Genomic DNA, 22,063 nt, shown 5'->3' with positions numbered 1-22,063 from the left:
CCATGGGGACGAGGTTGCGACCAAGACAAAACGGCTTGTATTTTTAGATTCTCTTGTATTTTTAGACTCGGGGGCGTGAGTAACGAGCCCTGAAGCTACAAAGAGGGGGTTATTACCACGCTGGTGCAGTTCAATTTAACTTTAATTTTACTTATTTTTGCTGAGCCTTGTTCTCTGCTTTGTTATGAAGTCTTGGTATTAAAATTTGGGTAAAATGTCCCACTCCTCGTCTAATTTTTGTCCGCCATTTTGTCTCTCCGAGCTCAATTTTGTCGGAGCTGTCAATCATTTTCAATTTCACAGTTTTGCACTCATTCGAAATTGCTCTGATTTGGGATTAATTGACATTTTCTTATCGAAGCAGAATACATATATTGTTGCGTGTCAGGAGCCCATCATTGTTCCAGGCTGTCCGTCGAGCGAGAGAAAAAACGAGGGAGGCCTAAGGCGAGGTTAGTACTTCCTCGTTGTTTCTCTCGGTCGCCCGCCGTTTTTCTCGCTCGTCCCCAACTACTGAGAGCGTGGAACACGCTAGTTAACAAATTGACGTCAGTTTTTCATTCGTCTGTCCTGTTATTAATCATGAATTTCCTTATAACATTGTCAAAGTAGTTGTGGATCCACGTACGAGGCGATAACCGAGCGGATCCGAAGACTACGTTACAATGTTATGGCGAAATTCATTGTCAACAACAGGACAGACGCATTAGAAACTGACATCAATTTGTTTTTTTTACGATAACAAATTGTCCCCTCTCGCTCGTTGACGCATCGCATAAATTATCGCATCGCATAAATTATAAATTCATATGTCTGCGTGCTTATTGACAATAAAAGTTTACCAATGAGCGCGCGGGAATTTCTGCAGTTATCGTAAAATATAATATTGCACATAGAATTGTGAAATTTGGCGTCAAACGTGAGCTGAAGGTTGCCATAGCAATTTGGTATTTTCACTAGGCTAGGTAGGGGTAGGCACTTTTTCGGACTTCGACTGTAATTAAAATTATTTGATTTGACTTTCGCAGACCTCTCCTCAGGGTAGCATTTGAAACTTCTTCATTTTCTCGTAAAAAATAATTTTTATTTCTTTTATCCGTGGAAAAAATAATTTCGGGGAAAATGCCTCTGAAAATGATGCTTAATGCTTTTGCCTCACTAAAATGCTCGAAAAAATGCTAGCATACTGTACAAAAGCCTGAATTTCACATGTGAAAACATTCTGGTGGGTGTGGGGAGGGGTAGGGAGCGGCAAGTCGGGGAGGGTGAGTACTTTATTGTGATTAGCATCGACTAGCATCCGTTGTTCGAAGGTCTCTGCGTGCAACGATCGATGTCTGGGAGAATTCACCGGAGAATTTCGTCGTCAGTGGACGACAGAAGTGCAGAGATAGACCCGTCTTCAAACGTTGCCGATGGAGAAAGCGACACAACAGGTAAAAATTTGAATTTCAAGTTGGATGACCCGAGCTGACCGTTCTTTTGCACGAACACAGCATCAAATCATTAATAAGCTTGGGGACTGAAGAACACGTTTAGCGATGTATGACTTTATCACGAAACAAATAAACTCTGAGCCTCCGCGAATTATACACTTCACAATTGAGTTTACCCCGCGAGCAGTTAAGGCGCCTTTTCATTATAGTATTATGTCGATCACGCTTGTAATTAGTTCAATGGCCACGCTTTCCCGTGAAAACGCCATTTGCCTTCCCACCAATTGTAAAGGATCTGTAAAATTTCAGTTAATCTTACCCGTAGAGACATCTGTGAAACGATTTTCCTGACCAAATTCGTAACCTGAAAAATCGACTGTTTGGAATTTAATCGGCGTGTTAGCATGGTTAGTTTGATTCAACGACAAACTTGTCAAATTGCGCCGTCGACAAGCCATTCTGTCTAATTCTCTTCGACTGGTAGACCATAGCAGGCCAGACACGTTTTCTTACTGTGCTTGTTTTTTTTTTCTTTTTTGTTTTTTTTTTTCATTTCCTTTTCAGATGTTGTTAGAAGTAACAGAAGTGAAGAAGGGAAAAGTAAAAGGAATCTTATTGGTTTCTGGTGAGAGCATTTTTAATATGATTAAAATAATTCTTTAAAGCTGTCACTTATATCAATTCGATGTGCTATATACAACACTTCTAAGAATTTATATTGTTAATGATTAATTTCTGCATTGTTCTTCTTCACCCAATTGATCAAGCTGAATTTTAAAATTGTGGGTTTAGATCTTGTAGAAAGAAAAAAAACTGATGAGCCTGAAGAAAATCCATCTGTAAGAGTAAATTTTCTGTGCAATCCTAGGCTATGATCGAAGTACTCTTGTTTGGGGTTTCTGCAGGTGGCCGCATAAAGTAATAAAGTGGAAAAAAGAAAATTCTGTCCCTCAAGAGATAGTGGTGCCAACTCATTACACTCCAGTAGACCCTTCCGCATGTTCTGACACCATCTAACGGGTTGTGGGGGCGATCCGAGTTCTTGCTCCCTCCTCACACACAAATGTCTAATCTCTGTCATTTTTGTGTACCTTTTTAAACCATGCAGGACAGCACAACCTCATATATTAACCAATAGTCCTCCCCTAGCTTGGGGCCAGTAGCTATCCTCATTGCTCAAGCTGGTGCATTGTACCAGTAGATTTACACCTTTTATCTGAACGGAAGGGAAGTGGTTCCCAAGCTAAGGAAGTACTAATTAGCGATGGTCGATTGCCTTGTTGACCACCCATGTATGCGTAGCAGCATTTAGAGCTGGCCTTTGGGGATACACAGTATAAGATTTTGTTTTGTTTATTAATTGATACTTTTAATATATTTTTTTTAAAGTAATGGCTTGTAACTCTGTTTATTAAATTTTATTACACCTTGGAGGCTTCTTGGGTTGTGCAACAACTTTGGTTATGTCGTCATGTTAAGTGCTGCTCATGACATCCTTGGGGAAGACAACAGTACCCAGGGACGCCAAGTACGTATGTTTATTATTTCAACTATTATGTGGTTACAAAAATTATCCACATCCCTCCTATGGGGATTTTCAGTTTGAGAACCCCCCCCTCCCCAAGCATCCCTCTAGAAATTCCAGTTTTTGTTCATACACTGTATATTCCATGACAAAATTTGGCTTTTGAGACCTCGACCCTCTCCCTTGAAATTCTTCTATAACCCACCTTGAGGTGGGTGTGGATATATATATCTTATTAGATGTTTTGGTGTGTAGTACTGCTGTATATTTTTACGAGTTGTGCCATATTTTGACGAGCTTGTAGGGCGAGTCAAAATACAAACAACAAGTAAAAATGTACAGCGATACTACACACCAAAAACATCTAATAAGAGATTTATTATCCAACTGCTGTAGTCAATAAATTTATCAATGAAAGAGGGAGAGTGTGACAGTTTTGCATGTGTGCACCGACCTGTATGGCAAACAGGTTTTCTACTGTAAAAATACGGCAAACAGGTTTTCTACTGTATTATATCGCTGTACATTTGAACTGTTATTTGGACGGTATTCACTGCAGTTGGATAATAAGTTCTGTTATTTTCAAATTAGATATTCAATAATACTGTATTAAGTACTTAATATAAATATATCATCAATACCAGATTTTCTAGATAAAATGTCTTTCTGGTGTAGGTACCATATACATGGATTGCTGTCAAGAAATATATAGAGGATATCACGTGGCTGCGCAGAGATACAAAATTTGTCGTTGAGTGTTGAAAAATATTTCATGAGTGGTTGCAGTGAATGAGTGTAACATTTTTCAACATGAGAAGATAAATTTTGTATCTCCAAGCAACCATGTAATTTTCTTTTTATTACATAAAATATTCACAATACATAACAACATTTGTGGCAACTTTCTGATGATTCCGAAGATTTCCAAAGTTTTCCAAAATTTGTCCGTAGGCCAGACCAATTTTTCTGAACATTTTCCTAATATTTCCAACCATTTTCCGAATATTACTGAAGATAACCGAAGATTGGCGAAGACGACCAAAGAAGGTCCGAAGATGTTTTGATCATACATCAACAAATTTAAGTGTAGTTAAAGGGACAAAAAATAATGTCATAAAAAATGATGTCTTTGCATGGGAGGATATAATATCTTCACATGTAAGGATATCATATAGTTTTTATCAATTTGTTGCCACTCGGTACATTATATGCCACTAACTTTTATATAATAATATGTACTATAACATATATATTTACAGAGGTTGCTTTTACAATTAATCGATGGATATTTATATATTAATTAAATAGGTTTTTAGATTGTCAATTTTTTTAAAAGAAATTTGAATTTGAAATTAAAAGTTATTGGTGCCTTTTCTTCCCTACATCTTTTCATTTTTCTCATAGACATCAGATAATTCAAGTTTAACTTTAGAGACTGCTGGATCTTCAAATTTCTCAGGTGGATTGGAGTGTAATCCTCTATCTACCGGGGTATAGTGTGCAATTTATTAATTTCATATTAAAATATTAAGACAAGTTTGATATATGGGATAGCACCAGTGGTAGGGCACTCAATTACTGATCACTGTTTGCACTAATTTTCTGACATGTCATTTTGTCGCGCTGCTTCTGCAGTGATTTACCAGTCCTGAGGTATGTCTGCTTGGAGACAGGCACTGTGAGAATACAAATTAATAGAAGTGCCTTGACCAAAGAAACAATATGTGATGAAAATCAAAACCAGTTGGTTGATGTCCAATGTGATAACTGGCCTCAACACTCCAAAATATCTACATGTACATGTATTTTATAGTTTCTTTTTTTAATATTTATTAATTTTATATACTAGAGCATTTTTATTTAATTTAAATTTAATTCCATTTTAATAACCATTATAGTCTAAATGATACAAATTGTTCACTTTCCTAATAGTTTTTTTGTTTATTTTATTTTCAGACTGTTTTATTGGCTGATATTTTACCAACTCTCATTATCAAAATGACAGCTCCATTTTATATGCAAAGAATACCCTATAGGTAAGAAGGTGGCAAAATGATCACCAAAATACAGTCAAACCTTCGGTTGCAACTACCTCTCATAAGCAACCACCTCTCCTTAGTAATCAGTTTTCCAAACTACCAATACATGTAGTTGCCAAGTTACATCACTACAATTTGGAGCCTATATGTTAGTGATCACCTTAAACTGGTGAACTTCCTGCAGCTGGCATCCTAACACAGATGCTCTTTGGGCTCATCAAGCAATCTTCCTCCCCCATGAACGTCTGCCGAAAAAGGGAGGAACCTTGTGACCACCTCTCTGATAAGCAACCACCTCTCCTTGGTGACCAGTTTCCCAAAATACTAAAGTTTCCAAGTGAAATAACCACATTTTGGAACCACCTTAAAAAGTGACCACCTTAAAACTGTTAACTTCCTAACCTCCAGATGCTCTTTGGGCTCATCAAGTAATCTTCCTCCCTTTGATTGTCTGCTGAAAAAGGGAGGAAGATTGCATGACGACTGCCCAAAGAGTGTCTTCTAGGAGGCTATGGCCCTCCAGGCATGGACCTTGGATAAATGGTGAACGATTTCTGGAACAAGGGGCACCAAAGTCACAAAAAGAGGGGTATGGGGCTGTGCTCCCCTAGAAAACGTTGTGTGAAAAGTACCTAAAATCCCCTTTCCTGCCCTTCTAATTCATTTTGGAAAAGCTGACCCCAATACCTCTTAGTCAATACAGTTACTGCATTAACTAAGAGGTAATTGGAGTCAACTTCTCCAGAATGAAGTGAGAGATGTATGTATGTATATCATACCAATCAGATTGGGGCTACAATAAACAACCAATCAAATTGCCTCTTGTTAAGGTTCATCATGTGTGTGAAGATTTCATCCTGATTTTAGAATGACCATTTTTGTTTTTCTACAAACAGATTGATATAGGCATTTTTGTATTGGCCTTATTCTGACATTTCCAATGCTGCATTTACTATGGTTAAGTCCAGGACTTTGAAGATGGGTTTCAAAAGAGTTTGGAATTTGATCCTCAATGGAGGAATCATAGTCTCTGGCACACACTAACAGGCCATCAAGGCTTTGCTTTTGGCATTACATGAAAACTTGTATGGATCTGCACATGGTCTATCTGCTGAATATTTATCAGCTAGTTGATAGGCCATCAGTGGCTTATTGAAAGAGGGTTAACCTCATAGAACAGTAATGTAGTAGGTACATGGTACCTAGTGTTCACTGTGTGTGTTCAGATTATTCTTTTATAGTGTCCTGTTGTGAAATAATCAGGCACTTTGAGAATGCACTGTGTTCAGAAACATTTCATCACCTTAGGGCCTTTTTTTGTGTTTGCAGTAGTACATTCAGTACATGCTATAATTTGTTTGCTTTAAATGTACAGCCATGTACTTAAATTGTACTTTGATTTGTAGTGTACGAATGGCATTATGTGTGATGTTTGCCTTCGCAAGTTTCTTTATTGTGGCATTCTCTCATGCCCTTTGGTTTAGTTTGCTAGGTAAGATTTTAACTTAAAATAATATTATGTATGTGTTCAAAACTGTAAATTATGGAAAATTAATGCTCTTACCTTTGTTCTTACAACTAAGCATTGGAAAATAAGATGGTGATATAACTGCCAGTCTTGAGAAGTATAATAATTTAATGACAATTATTAAAAAGAAATCAGAGCCATTTTACTACGTGTCATTCTCATTCATATGTAGCCTGTACCATACTTCAGATAATTATGTCCTTCAACCATGACAGAATGCAGTTCCAATCATATAAAATGGTATTTTAAAATGTTATTGCTGTATTGGCGTATGTTGTATAACTTGCAGTTGGTTATTAATAATTAATCTCATATTAATCGTGTTAATCTTTCAGGTGTTGTATTTGCAAGTCTAAGTTCAGGATTTGGAGAAATTACACTGCTCAGCTATTCAGCCCATTTTGACAAGTGAGAGAAATTATAGTACCAATGCTGTCTTGTTTAAATCTTGTTGTGACAGAAATGTAATTGATATACTGCACTCATGTACACTGAAGGTAGCCACTGTGCCAGAGGTGGCATTTTATAGTACTGTTTTCTCTAAGACCATTCCATCTCTATTCTAAATTAAACCCTTTTTTACTGAGGTTTTTTAGAAACGATGTTTAAACACTGGTTGGTTGTTCAGGGAGTTTGTAAATCGTGAGCTAGACTAAGAGAATGATTTACATGATTGGATTGGGACATCAACCTTCATGCTTCCATTTCCTTGCTTGGGACACTACCGGTAGTCAATACACATGTAGCTGCTGTGACGTCATGTGAAAACGTTCTATTGATTGAAACTTGGTGAAATCATTGCTACAATTATTTGCTGAAAGCTAACTGAAGTCGGCTATTTTGGATGTGTTTTAGGTTTAACTACGGAGTGAAATAAATAAAATAAAATGTTAAATGTTGAATTTTTATAGTGGTCCATGCACTTAGCTACAACTAGCTAGTTTTCAGGCATATTGCAAATAAACAGTAATAAGCTTCAAGGCTGTTGCCTAAGGAAATTTTTAAGGAGCCCTTTGGGCTCCTAACTTCAAAAGTTAGGAGCCCAAGCCACTTTTTTAGGAGCCCAGAATAAATTTGCCACAGTAAATCCGGGGGGTTGGCAAGACTGGGGAAGACGGGGGGGGGGGGGGGGGGGTCGGAGGCAGAGATTTTCCATGAGACACTAATATGGTCTGTTTTATCAATCAAATTTTTGAAATAAAGTGTTCAACAAAGTAATCAGGTCATCACTGAGAGAGAATACTATTTGTGGTCAAGCAAATTCAATAATTGGTGTATCCATGCAAGTGCTGCAGCTTTTTTTACAAAAATTTATATTGCCTCTTTCATTTTTGAGTTTAGCAATTCTAAACAAATCATGAAATGCAGGCTGCAAATGAAAACAAATAAAAATGAAATATGCATTTGGGGCGTTTGAATTTGGCCTCACTGAAATGTGCTTTCCTTCCCCGGGCTTCAGGGACATAAGTGTAAACAAAATGTGCATTTTTTTAGGCAGCATTACTGCATTACATTGGCTGCTTCTTTGGAGAAAATATATTCTCGTATATTGGGCGGAGCCATGGCAATTGGTTTGATAATTTAAAATATATAACCCTGGTATGCAAAAAGAATTGCGATGCTGTTTTCTTTTTGCTGGCTTGTAGCTACTTGAATATTTCAACTTTTAAGTCATAAATATCCTTTCAGAAACTACAGAAATTCATTCAGTACAGCTAAGTGAAGTTTTCCAAAATGTTGGACAAAAAAAGAAAAGCCCAAGAATTTATCCTTATTCAAATCTAAATATAATGTCAGTAGCAGCAGCACTCCAATTCCAAAAATATTTGTTAATCAAAGTAGTTATTTTGCAACTGGAATCAGTAGCGCATCAACAGAGACACAATCCATTGGCATACATGACGTACATTTATTCAATACTGAGCTTGCAATGCATTGTAGGGCGATTTTCAACTATGGCTGTTTTCGGTTGTTTTGTGAGCGGAGAGAGACTTTGTTGCCGTGTTTTGGCCCATATTTCTCGTGTTAAAAGCAAAACAGGACCAGAGTAGCTGTTGTTTTCCGTTTAATTTATTGTGTGAATGATCTTTTGGCCGATTTCATGAGAAGATTGAAGTCATCGGACAGATTAGATGGGAATGAAAACTCCATGTCTACGCGCCCACTCGGGCTCCTTCAACGAAACTTTAGTCGCCCACACTCGTAACTTAGGCGCCTCAGGCGACCGGGCGCCCGTTAGGCAGCAGCCTTGAGCTTACAAAAACCCCACCTGGAAGGAGGTAGACCAGTTGGCTATTTACAAGCGTGACCAAAGAATTGAACTAGGGTCTACCGAGAAACAACTCTACTTAGTGGTCAGAGCGGGGCTTGAACCCACCACCTCCGGATTTCAAGTCCAGTGCCCTAACCACTCGGCCACGCTGCCTCCAAAACTGAGTGGAGTTCAGATTAACTGTATTACATGTACAGCCACTGTACTATTTAGGCTCAACAGGTTGCTATGCACATGTAGCAGGGGCAAAAGAGCTCGACCTTTTAAGTTGTTCACCTTCACCCACCACCTACCATGAGTTCATGTAAACTGCTGACCAATTGGCATTGGCACCTGAAATCATTATGAATGGACTCATAGATAAAAGAATTGAATAGAGAAACAACAACAAAAAGATTTGCTCTACTTTTTTTACGTTTCTTTTTTTTTTTTGGCACAAAGTGGTGTTACAGTATAATTATATATCTTGTGATGCAATTCAATGGACTAATTATTCAATTTTGGGGATAACTTTTTTATGCTGTGTTATTGTTATTATTATTATTATTATTATTATTATCATTATTATTATTGTTATTATTATTTATTTATTAAATCCATTTTGAAATCACTGGTTATCCTTGCAATCTGATTGGCTCTCAATGGTGCGATTTATTCATGAATCGCACTATTTTTTGCTCTAAATCGCATCTTTTTCTCAGCCAATGAGAATGGGCCAGTAAAACATAACAACCCATCAGATTTCAAGATTAGTTTAAAGTAATCAATAAAATTTCAGGAAAATGAAAGGCAAAAAGCCACTCTGTGGAGAATTTTGCAAATACTATTGCCAAAACTTTGTTGTTATTGTAGCTTTTTTTCCAAAAAAATTGACAAATTTAATTAATTAGTTTCTGAATGACGATTATGAGCTCCTTTAGGCTGAAGACCTACTTTAATGGAAGTTCCCAACTTTCAGTGTCCATTTTGACGAATATTTTGGCCATTTTTCTTCAACATCTGCTCAAGATCCGTATGATACTGAGTCCAGTAAAACATAAACAAACGAAAACCACACAACAACAAATTCAGAGTCATCTCAAGAAGGTAGATGTTTCCAGGTTTCCGGTAGTTTCAAACGAAGCAACAAAACAGCTCAACTCTGTTGCTGTGAATAAACATAGTCAACATACGCCACACTGCACAAAATAGTGAATGAACGAACGTCTTACGAAGCCGGTGCCAGTCCCGCCATCTTGGAAATATCTTTTGTTAAAACAAATGGCGCTGCCAGAACTTGACAAGGTCCTGAGTATTGAGTCCTACGCCAAGGTTACAAAAAGAAATGGAGATGATAACGAGCTGGACCCCGTAAAATCATACCATTGAACGGCATTTAAAAGAAAAAAAACGTACTATCCACTTGGCATCGTACACTCGAGGGAGTTTCACAACTCAAAAGAAATCGATCGCAGAATTACACAGGATATGCACCTTCAAATTTCTTCTCCAAAGACAATGTAGAGTCGCAGCCTCAACCACAGAAGAAAGGTAGGCCTTCCATAATTGATTCAGGCGACGAGAATTGCACTTTTATACCTGAAGTAGACTATTTTCGACTTCAGATCAGAATTGCTTGTTTCTTTGTCGTGCTCGAATGAGTTTTCGTCACATGACATCGTTTTGCCTACTAAATTAGACGTAACGGCGTTTCCGGTTCCGCTTTTTTTTAACAAACCGGCTACTGGAACAATACACCAAAAATCTAAAATTTAAGGCGATAAAATTGTGCGATTTCAAAATGGACCTAATAAAGTGGCAATTGAACTTCGTGTCGTGCAATTTTGGTGTGAAATCATACTTGTGATTTCAAATCGAACTCGCGCTGCGCGCTCGTTCGATTTTGAAATCACGCGTATGATTTCAGACCAAATTGCACTTCACTCAGTTCAATTACCATTATTTATTTATTTATTTATTTATTTATTTATTTATTTATTTATTTATTTATTTATTTTTTGCTTCTTCTTTCAGAGATGTTGTTTCAACATGGTCTTCTGGTACAGGTAGGAAAATTATATTTGTACAAGCACCTGAGCAAGAAATTCTGTGTACTTTCATAAAATTGCATACTCTACAAATTGAGCAGCTATACATAAATTAGACTTATAGTGGCTGTTAATATTTATACCGTGTAAAATCTTAGATGACTGTGGGGTGAATGTTTCGAAATTAGATTTGCAACTTAGACCTGTCTCTCAAACTCATTAAATAATTTACCACGTTTAAATTGTAAAGTTAACAACTGCATCGTGCTGTATGGAAGATGGGGACCTGGGATATCCAGGGGCCTCCTGTGACCAGCTGGCCCCTGGACAGCATACCGCTCCCATGGCTGGCAATCCCCGCAACCCAGCCATGAACCCTCACACAGTCTTCAGGCACCCTAAAGTGTATTCTATTATTTAGAATTTAGATTTCTTTTACACATACCCTGACGTTTGTAGGTGGGGCTGGAGTATTTGGTGCACTCTCCTATGCTGGTTTCACATCTGCTGGAGTTTCTCCAAGGAATACAGTGTTGATAATGAATGTCATACCATTCACATTCGGAATCAGGTAAATTCAATCGAAAGACTCCCAACTCTGACGTAACTCTGAGAGTTAGGTATCTCTTTTCAGACAAGTTTGAACAGCTTCAGGTTTTCATTCGTTTCTTGTACATGTATAAGTTATGATAAGTTAATAAAGATGGTGAATTTTAAGCTCGGTAATGAAATGTGAAGGTGAATTAATCAACATGACACGAGCGTGGGACAAAGAAAAATTCTGAGTCCCCGACAGGAATCGAACCCATGACCTCCCGAACACCGGGCGGGCGCTCTATCCACTGAGCTACGAGAACTCATGGAGAGCAAGGTCATTTAACTGAGTTCATATACGATAGGTGTCCTGCATACTGCTAGGATCAACGCTATCGAATTCATCGTGAGTAGTGATAAGTTAATAAAGATGGTGAATTTTAAGCTCGGTAATGAAATGTGAAGGGGAATTAATCAACATGACACGAGCATGGGACAAAGAAAACTCTGAGTCCCCGACAGGAATCGAACCCATGACCTCCCGAACACCGGGCGGGCGCTCTATCCACTGAGCTACGAGAACTCATGGAGAGCAAGGTCATTTAACTGAGTTCATATATGATAGGTGTCCTGCATACTGCTAGGATCAACGCTTTCGAATTCATCGTGAGTAGTGATAAGGGAGGTCATGGGTTCGATTCCTGTCGGGGACTCAGAATTTTTCTTTTTCTTTGTCCCATGCTCGTGTCATGTTGATTAATTCACCTTCACATGTATAAGTTATGTTGGTAAGCATGTTAGATAGCGTCAGTTGTAATTAAGTGTAAACAAAAGAAGCGTGTCCTTGTAAGAAGGTATCAGATGTGACATTATAATAAAACTGTACAAATTAAAAAGTGATTCCTATTTGTCAAAAGACCATTTTCCAGCTCTCGGTATTGGACTGGAACTAGCTTGAAACTGAGGCTAATACGGGAACCCTTTTTAATGATATTCCCCCGCGTGAACCTCCATTGCACGCTAGTTCCAGTCCAGTAACGAGAATACAAAAATGGTCTACTGACCAATCGTGTCCAACACTCGTCGATCATGAAACTGATGTAGATGTAACAACAATGTAATTTTTAAAAGAAACTTGTTGAAAATGAATTTGCCGATTTGTTTAACTACAACGTACAGCTGCATGTACACATATGCAAACCATTCTCGTTGCCTTCTAGTACAGAGTGATCTTCTCATCACAGTAGCCAGTAAGCTCACCAGGGTGGGTCTACATTCTTCACGTTTGTCCCTTCTTTCTTTATCGCAGCTATTGGTTCATCCTGGAACACCCCAAAGATCTCGCTGAACGTGAACCTTTGCTAGAAACTGCAAGGACCGACAGTGTCACGGATGCTGGTATGAATCCGGTCACTTACTTTCTGTATGTCACGTAACACGCCAGTTTGTCACGGTCGCTACGTAGTAAGTCCTCGTTTTTTTTCTAATTAATCTGCATACCGCAGGATAAGCCTACCAATTTACAGGTGTTTCGCTGCGACTTGGTAAAATCATTCTTGCAGCGTTTTAACTGTCTTCAGGCTAAAGGAGCCATAGAGTAACTGGCGTTCATTGAACACTGCCAAAACGGCGGGAATAAAAAACAGTAAAAGTAACGTGGAGTGGGTCTAAAATTCGTATTTTCTTGATTTAGGGTACGTTTTATTTCCTTTCGTTCACAGACAGCCGAGCTGTTGATCCGTTAACGTTAAAAACAAAACTTATAATAACCAAGGTAGGTAGACACTTTATTACATGTACATGTAGAGATAATTACCAGATATTTCCTGGGAAAATGAATGCTTCTTTTCAAGCGTCGTACATAACATGCTTCCTATTGTCGTGGCCGTCTTATTCGACTGGTAGTAGAGGGTTTCTTTCTCGGCTATTTTACCTTAGACACGTTAATAAGGTTGTTGATTGATTGATTGGTTAGCAACTGGGAGGTTTGAAGGTTCTAGTAGCGTAGCAGTGACAGGAAATATATAGCGATGGTTCTGGGAAAGAGATTGGTTGGAAATTACTAGATGGAAAGTTTTAGGACATCACTCATGCTTCGAGCAACGTGGAACCTTAGTAGCAAAGGTTCGGCGTTTTGCAGATCATAAAATATGTTTCCGTAGAAAATGTGTTCGATCCATTCATTATATTCAACAGTTTTAGGCGGTATCCTGACTCTAATCTCAATTCTGTCTTCTCTCAACTACACGTAGTCCCTGCTGAAGTATATGTTTCCATTGTTCTTTGTATATTTTGCTGAATACTTCATCAATCAAGGATTGGTAAGTGCTGATGCTTGGCGTTTTTGTGGCTCCTGAGTTGTTAGAGTAGGGTGTACACCATATAGGTCCATGTAGGTCCACATCAGCCCTAAGTTCGCCATACTCAGACCTGCCTTAACTGCCTTTACAAGTGAGAACCGTAACGGAAGGAGTGCTGGTCACGATTCAATTTGTTTTTCCTCATCATTCTTCTACAGCATGAACTGATTTACTGGAATAGAATCTGGTTGACACCTTCAGAGCAGTACAGATGGTAAGGGATCGCAGACTATGAAAAGTTGTCTGTAGTTTATTATTTACCTGACATCCCTCGGCTTGGATGACCATAGTATTGTAGATCAACTTGTCACTTCTTTGTCCGTAATGGTGGCGATTTAGTATCCCTTGCCCACATCAGAGACGGTCCGAACTTTTTCAGGGAACACATTATCGGCCGCCGATTTTGCCGATTTTTTTTTTAACTGTTTTATCCGTTGACTTCACCGAGAGTTTGTTTCGCCCGGTCATTGTTAACATGAAGCTCGGCAAACTTCAAAAGAGCAAACAAAGCTGCTAGTTATATGTGATAAGTTTCATGACCGTACTTAGTCAGGAAGCGCATAATCGAAACGTTTCTATTGGTAAGTTGCTCATTGTGCCTCCACTATCTTCCGCAGAAACTCAAAGGTGTTTCTAGGATGGGGAAAATCCGCTGAGCAATGTGAGTGCAGGCGCGGGGATAAATCCATTCTTCCTTGCGCCGGCAATCACGCAGCGGATCTTTGTAACGAATGTTTAGACCTCCCTTTCGAGGGGAAATGTTTTATACACCGAGAACAAAATTATAAAACAGGGCCAGTTGTTCGTATTCACAACAACCCCTCCATTAACTATGGCTTATTATATGGCTTTGGCTTGTGGCCGATATAACGCGCACTCTGATTGGCTAAAAGCGAGATCTGAGCGGTCATTATGCAGCCGTAATGCCCACGGACCGATTACGGATTATGCAAATTAGGAAGAGCCCGGCTCTGAAAATTCAAGCGCATTGAAACGATGAGAACCGATTAAAAACAGTAAGAGAAAGTAAGTAGCTAAAAGTTTAGAGATTATTCCTTAATAAAACTAATATAGAAGTCGTTTTGACTTACCAGCCGGTAACCTTGGCGGACACTAGTGAAAAACAATCAAAGTTTGCCAAGTCTTATAAGTAAAGCTAAAATCGCTGAGTGAAAAACACCATCGGCAGATCTGTCATGCATCCTGAGCAGAACACCACGAAGAAACGTATAAGTTACTCGTCTTAGTCAAAACAATTACGGAAATATTGAACTCCGTCACAATTCTCATCAAATAGATTCCCTCGCATTAACACAAGGAAGTGTAAATCAGCTTCCAGGATCATCAGATGTAAACCATCGGGCGGTTTCTGTCGGTAGCAGTGTTTCTTATAACTGCAGGAAGGTTTAGACGTTCACAAGGCTTGAAAAGTTCATCCATAAATCCCAGAGTGAAGAAGGCGGAGATATGCTGTCGAAAGCGAATGCGAAGCAGTAGTTGGTTTGAAGCAGTAGTTGGTTTGAACTATTTTGAAGCACTTTCTGTCTTTTCTATATGCGTTGACGTTTCGCCACAAAAGTCGGAAAAACTCCCCCATCAACTTGTGGCACCACGATACTAGCTGAGGCTGAGGCTGAGGCTGAGCCTGTGACAATCATTTTTCCTGTAAAGAAACGTGTGTTTTTAACGGAATACGTAATACAGTGGTGAAGTTCACTGGCTGTGTAGTTTTGCACTGGGTTTGAGACGATGAATGAATCGGTAAACGCGCGCATCGCCGGATGTAAATTGACGACTTCCGCTCGAATAATATTTTTCTTTTCCTTAATTCATGAGCCATATAATAAACAACTTAATAATCTCGACCCTTCGGTCGTTACGGGAAAATCTCAAACCTCGGCCTACCATATTGACCTCGCTATCGCTCGGTCAATACGGCAAGGCCTCAGTTTGAGATTTTCCCGTAACGACCTCACTCTCGGTTATTAAGTAGTTATTAGTCAAGGAAGAGGACAAAGCACTAACACGTACAATGACTTTGCAATTGTTAAAATTCAAACGTAGCTGCTTGCTCTCACAACCTAGTTTATAAGAACAGCATGTTAATCAATGATAACTGCACTGATCCTCTCTGAACAGGTATCAAGTAGACTATCAGATTGGTGTGTTCATTTCTCGTTCATCCGTAAACATTTTTCCTATCAAAAAGATCTGGCTTTTGGCCCTCCTACAGGTGAGTTGTAATCTCTGTTGCATTAGGGTACGTTGCGTTGGGGCGATCTGGATCAGGATCAGTGATCCAAGATCACTCGGATCATGATGCATCAAAGGAACCGAGGATCCACTCTGGTCACGGACTCATCAGTTTCTTTGATGCACCATGATCCAGACAGATCTTGGATCACTGATCCTGCTCCAGATCACCCCAAAGCAACGTACCATTAGTTTGCCTTTATTTTGTGTATATTTGTCTACTTAACGCTTTTGCTTGTTTCTATGTGTTTTCTTTTCATTTCGTGTCATGTCATGTCATGTTAGGTCATGTCATGTCACGTTATTTCTTGATTTTGTTTTCTTTACACATAAAGAAGTTTTAGCCTTTACTCATCATAATCTTCCATTCGTTGTCGAGTTTAAACTTTATCGTTTTTAACAGGGTCCCTTCCCATGGGTATTTGTCCTGGAGCGAGTGTGATGTAATCTGAATCGTGGTGTAACAAAACGAATGGCAGAGTTATTCCCTCATTTTGGGGCCAATAGGCCCTTTGCAGCTGGAGTCACGTGACCAGATTTTTCCTAGAAAATTTTTATATTATGGGCTATAACTTAAAGAATGTCAGAAATGGAAAGAGCGCATCGAAAATACCAAAATGGCTAAGTTTGAGGCCCCTGGAATTAAAGAGTACGTTTTTACGACAGTTTGAATTTTCGGATAATTTAGAGGATTTGTGTGGAAAATGTTGCTGGAGAGCAAGAGCTTGCTCTCCAACAACTTTTTCCATACAAATCTTCTTATTCCTTTAAAAATTCGGATCGCCATAAAATCTCCCTCTTTAATGACGGGAGCCTCAAACTTGGCCATTTTGATATTTTCGATGCGCTCTTTCCATTTCTGGCATTCTTTAAGTTGTAGCCCATAATTTTATGAAAAATAGGTCACGTGATGGCTTAGCTGCAAAGGGCCTGTTGAATGGTCGCATGTGAAATAACAAAACTGGTCTCGAAGGTCAGTCAGAGATTTCTTTTATTTTGTGTATATTTATCTGATTTTCTCGAAGTACAGTCAGAGATTTAGTCACGAACAATGAAAATTGATGCAACAAGAAACAATCTCGATTACCCATGACTTTTGCGCCTTGTTAGATCTAGTAACGAAACTCAATTAGTTGTTTGAAGTAACCTTTCTCTGCTTTCTTGCAGCACGTGAATCTCGTCATACTTATATGCGAAACGTACCTTCATTTCCTGCCATCTGTTTGGATCATGTTCATTATCGTCTTATATGAAGGGCTTCTAGGAGGTGCTTGTTATGTCAATGCATTCTACAGGATCTCACAAGAGGTGAACTCTCCCTTTAGTATATTGTGTTCCGTGTATGCCTCACTTTCTGTCCATGGCATCTTTAGTGACGCGAGGCTGTTATGTTATGATTACATGCAGTGTTAGTGGAACATGAGATACTCGTGAGTTAGAATCAGTATGTGTACGTAATTAAATGGCCATGCGTAAATGCTAAAAAACGAATCTCAAGCAACGAAGACCAAATCGTAAAGAACGCAAAATTTAAGATGATGTATGTATTTCCGACTTTCCAGCGACCCAACAAATTATCTGACAGAGGACAAGATCAAAGCTGTTACGCTATTCTGTTTTGCTCAAAGTTTATAAGAAAAGTTTCAAGTCGCATGAAGTAGTTCGCAATAGCCAGTGGAACGTCATGGATTTTGACAGTTTCTTTCCAACGACCGAAAGGTGTCTCTTTTTTCGAGAGTTGCGTATGTGTTTTTGTCTTGTACATAATAAAAATGCAGGCAGCGTCTCTAGAATTGACAAATTGCATATGGTTTGTCCGTTTAATATGTCAACAGTACACCAACACATTATGTTCGCACTTCATTCGAAAACAGCACAGCAGTGTGGCTTCAGCATGCCACTGCCTTCTTATAGCGCGTCATCTTTGCACTGCATTAGAAGGCACAGAGGAGCGTAGTTGAGAGGTGTGAACATGTCATTGCACTTGTACACTAGCACATTACCATGTCTGTAATATTAGGGTCGCAATGCGTTAGAAAGGTTTACACAGGAGTGTAGTTTGAAGTTGTGGCTATGACATTTTGCACCAAGTTGGGTTAGAAAACAATTGGGTAGTCTCCCCCTCTCCTTCTTCTTTGAACGCCTTCCACGGAGGCTATGGTTTTTAAAGCTGACGAAGTTCCTATCCCTTACCTAGGTCCCACAAGAGCACAGGGAATTCTCAATGGGTGTGGCCAGTGTGGCGGACAGCTGCGGTATTGCAGTGGCTGGGGCAGCCGCCCTGCCTACCCATAATGCTTTGTGTTCGTACTGGAGAAACAAGGCTGCAAGCTAACGTTTGCTGTAGGCCTGGCAACAATGTGATGAATTTTGCAGCTGAAATGTACATAACGAATTGTGGAAATGGTCTCTAGAGATTTTCGTAGTTCTTTTTATTTCTATTTGAAATATTTATAGAGATTCAGATTTCAGATTTCAGATTTTTACTGTTCTGCACTACAGCTGACTCCCGATAACTCGAACCCTCGCTAACTTGAACCCTCCGCTAACTCGAAGTAATTTTTATTTCCCTCAGGCCATTTTCTATATAATTTTACCCTCGATAACTCGAACCTTTTCCTATTTCCCCTGAAGGTTCGAGCCATCGGGAGTCGACTGTATTTACAAAAATTATAACTTTAACAGTATTTACAGAAATTACATTAATTAAAAAGCGAAAAGAAATACAACAGTAAATAGCCAAAATGAAATTAATGTTCGTGTTGGAAACGGGGCTTAAAGTGCACCTAACCCCCCCTCCCCCCCCCCCCCAAAAAAAAATTCTGTTAAATAAATATATATGTAATTCGAAGTATTTCTGCGAAAAAAAAATTGGATTGTGTTGAGAATTGTATTCAGCGAGTTGTAGGCTGAAACTCCAAATATACGAACTATTTATTGAACCAACCACGTAATCCGGAACATACAATGAACGGCTAATCACACTGGCTAGAAACGGTGAAGAAGCTAGACTCAAAACTCCAAAAACAGCGGCAAGGCTGGCCTAAAATCTCAAGCACGGCAAGAAAATAAAACAAAGATGAAAATCTGGAAAATTACGACCGCGGGTTCAAATGTACGCGCGAGCACGTTCTGGGTCACGATTGGCTAATTAAAATCACCTGAAATTACGCGGACAAAAACTCGTACTGAGGAGAGAGGAGTGAGTCCAGAGTTCGTAAAGTTCAAAGCATCTTCCCCCCTCGATCAGTCGTCATAGTCATAGTCCTTCAGTTCGTCCAGACGCTGATCGACTTGACGTTTTTTCATTTCTCCTTCAATGGCTGCTTGCCTCCTCTCTCTCTGTGGAGTGCAGGCAGTTCGTGTAGCAGGTTCTTCTCCATCTGCAGCCCTAGTCTCACGATCTTCTAACCGAAACAGTTTTTGTAGGGGTCTCCTAAGACGCTTTCGTTTGCTATTGGTTTAGACAACTTCTAGATTGTGGCTCCCCTTACAAGACCATCGTTTTCTGGATACACATCTAGTATCCAAGCTTTCATGTTCCTCTGTTAGACTTCAAGTTCCTCTGTTAGACTTTCCTTCTTGAACCATCAGGAACGCCCTTTCAATGTTGCTCACCAATGCAAGGTAACTCAGTGGTACCTGAATCGGATCAAGACATCAGAGAGTTTCAAGACACCAGAGGGCATCGAGGCATCAGAGGGTTTCAAGACATCAGAGGGCATTAAGACATCAGAGAACATCAAGAAATCAGAGGGCATCACACTGCGTGAAAGCCAAAATATTCTGGAGTATTCTAGACTCGAATATGTGATTGTGACGCAATAGAATCCTAGAGTATTCAAGCCGCACACAACACGTGACGTATACCTGGAATATTCGTGTCGAATATGGTGGGATACGCTCCGTTCATAATCGTTCGAGGATTTTCGTTAAAGTATACCACACATCTGTCGTAATCCTAGAGTATGATGGCGAACCCTTTGTAAAAAGAACTTTATAAAAGAAGGTAACAGTTCGGGTGCATAGCATTCTCCTAGAAGCAAAATTTAGACTATGAATTCAAAGTATATGCGATCTGCGCGTGTATACTTTTATCCTGGAATACGTGATCTTGACGCCAAAGTTATAGAATTCTAGAGTATTCATGGCGTGTACAACCGTGACGCGGACCTGGAAAATTCTTATCGAATATGGGCATACGCAGGAGCAGGATCGTGTATTCGTTCGTAGACCAGAACAATTGTACTTTTTTGGTTCATGTTGTCGGCGCAGCGCATGTGTTTTGCTTGAGTCAAGAAATTTACACGCTTTGTTGTAACTTCGAATCCCACTCATTCGGTTTTGACCGACGTTTTCGGGATAATCACTACAAAGCGATTTCTCTTTGTGTGACCCGTCTCGTCTGAAATGGTTAACACAGCTCGAAACCACAAATTGGACACTACGGGATACGTAAAGCTGCGCAAAGTTTGGTTAGTAAGAGGAATCAAGTTCGTTTCGGAGAAGTTTTGGTGTATTCAGTGGGGAAAGTTCCGAGACCTTCGGACAAATATCTTTTCTCTGTGGGACGAGTTTAACTCCGGAGCCCGCAGGGCAACGAAACTCCTAAATAACGGCCCAATGGCTTCCTCAGTCTACTCCCTGCCATCATATCAACATTGCATTACGCTTGAACAAGAAATCACAAAATGTATTACGGAAAACACTTTAATCAGATTTTTTCCTCGAGGTTAATTTTGAAACGAAATTGACCTTAAACGTGTTTCGAAACGACTTGTAACGAAATGAGAGAAACGACCTACATCAGCATTCTGAGTGTCCGACCTTCAACAAGCACGGATCAGCGGTTTTCCACATTAGATACCAGGTTCTCTCGGTTCTCGCGCCATTTTTTTGGCGTCCTTTTTGAAAGGTGTGAAATGTTGAAGCTTGCACCGATCTCTTGGTCCTTTTTCACCGTTTAAAAACTCTACTTTGGCGGACAAAATTCAGTTTATCTCCACTTCTTTACTGTGCAGGATTTCAAGCAGTTTTTGGTGGCATACAGCTGGTGAAAACATCGATACATACGGAGGTACGAGTCAACAACAACAGGTAAAACGTAAGCCATTGTTGTCTTCCCGGGTTGTCTTGTACGTACGAGTAAGTTAAGCTTAAGTTTCCAGGGTAAAGTTGAGTTGTAATGTTTGCTTAAGATGTATGGAATTGCCTCTGGTTGTAAATGTTTCTTTATCAAGCAGAAGTTATACATTGGAAGTAAATGTAACCTTGATTTCAAGAGGGACAGCTATGGGAATGATGGTGAATTAAACCATTAAATCAAACTACTGTGTAAAATTTACTGATTGATTTATTGTGATATTTTTCTTAGTACTGCAACCTTGATTTGAGGTTTCCCAGTGTGGATTTACACATAAACTTAACTAACCTTTCATGCGTATTGTATTTTAATCATAGGATGAAGTAAAATTGGTAATGCCTTACATGTATGTATAATCCCTGGCCTCCTTATTTGAAGAAAAAAGGAAAACCTGTGAGGAAGAACCCTGGCTTACAAGATACATGTATGTATTAATGACTATTTAGGGGGCCATGGAGAGACTTTTTAAGATTTATTTTTGTAAGAGCTTTTGAAGAATTATATTGGCAAGTAAATTTTGGCATTTCACTAGTCAGTCTCTGTATATTTTATATATAAACAAGGTGATTTGCATATCTGTCTTCAGAGTGCTCAGTAGTAAACTAGAGCGTGATTATAACAGATGACGAACTGAGCAACTGTAGATCTGACTTGACATTTTATTACTATTTAGTTTCGTAGTACACAACTTGTGTGCAGCACTCATGAGATAAAATTGCCAAATGCGAATTTACATCATTACACTGATTTGAAATACACATGCAACCATTGGAAATATGATAGCTACAATAAGTGAGCGCTTTTACAAAAAAAAGGAAAATTGGAAGTTATAGATAAACACTGTTACTATTGTGTAGCAACAGAAGCTTTAAAAGTTAAAATCTAGCGTTTTTCCTGAAGAATTTGTTTGCGTGTCTACATGAAGTTATCAGTTCATTCCATTTAT

At 39.1% G+C, this 22,063-nt stretch overlaps 1 protein-coding gene across 3 annotated transcripts; it reads left to right on the top strand.

Annotated features, from left to right (window-relative positions):
• The first annotated feature begins 1,245 nt into the window (after positions 1-1,245).
• On the top strand, positions 1,246-18,724 carry LOC110051454 (battenin-like). Of its 3 annotated transcripts, XM_020757483.2 has the most exons (16): positions 1,246-1,436; positions 2,001-2,061; positions 2,871-2,964; positions 4,366-4,452; positions 4,918-4,997; positions 6,407-6,492; positions 6,864-6,936; positions 10,814-10,845; positions 11,287-11,398; positions 12,671-12,759; positions 13,083-13,135; positions 13,614-13,682; positions 13,880-13,935; positions 15,861-15,954; positions 17,142-17,282; positions 18,172-18,724. In XM_020757483.2, exons 1-16 carry the CDS (start codon positions 1,334-1,336, stop codon positions 18,307-18,309), a joined length of 1,368 nt encoding a protein of 455 aa, XP_020613142.1. In that variant the 5' UTR covers positions 1,246-1,333; the 3' UTR covers positions 18,310-18,724. The 3 variants fall into 3 exon arrangements, with proteins under 3 accessions (XP_020613142.1, XP_089128642.1, XP_020613143.1); XM_089272516.1 differs by lacking the exon at positions 13,614-13,682; XM_020757484.2 differs by lacking the exon at positions 1,246-1,436 and having other exon boundaries at positions 2,826-2,964.
• Positions 18,725-22,063: the final 3,339 nt, after the last annotated feature.

Source organism: Orbicella faveolata, unplaced genomic scaffold (assembly GCF_042242905.1).
Source record: "Orbicella faveolata isolate gen_17 unplaced genomic scaffold, um_ofav_v1 contig_35, whole genome shotgun sequence".
NCBI classification, from domain to species: domain Eukaryota; kingdom Metazoa; phylum Cnidaria; class Anthozoa; order Scleractinia; family Merulinidae; genus Orbicella; species Orbicella faveolata.
Note: the sequence above shows the minus strand (reverse complement) of the source record. Positions and strands in the feature narration are given on the sequence as shown.

What these genes read in the sequence shown, in the direction of transcription:
- LOC110051454 (XM_020757483.2), top strand. Translation starts at nt 1,334, where the DNA reads ATGTCTGGGAGAATTCACCGGAGAATTTCGTCGTCAGTGGACGACAGA. An exon ending in ACTTCATCAATCAAGGATTG is followed by an intron (nt 13,683 to 13,879) that starts GTAAGTGCTGAT and finishes ATTCTTCTACAG; the next exon opens with CATGAACTGATTTACTGGAA. An exon ending in CCTTCAGAGCAGTACAGATG is followed by an intron (nt 13,936 to 15,860) that starts GTAAGGGATCGC and finishes CTCTCTGAACAG; the next exon opens with GTATCAAGTAGACTATCAGA.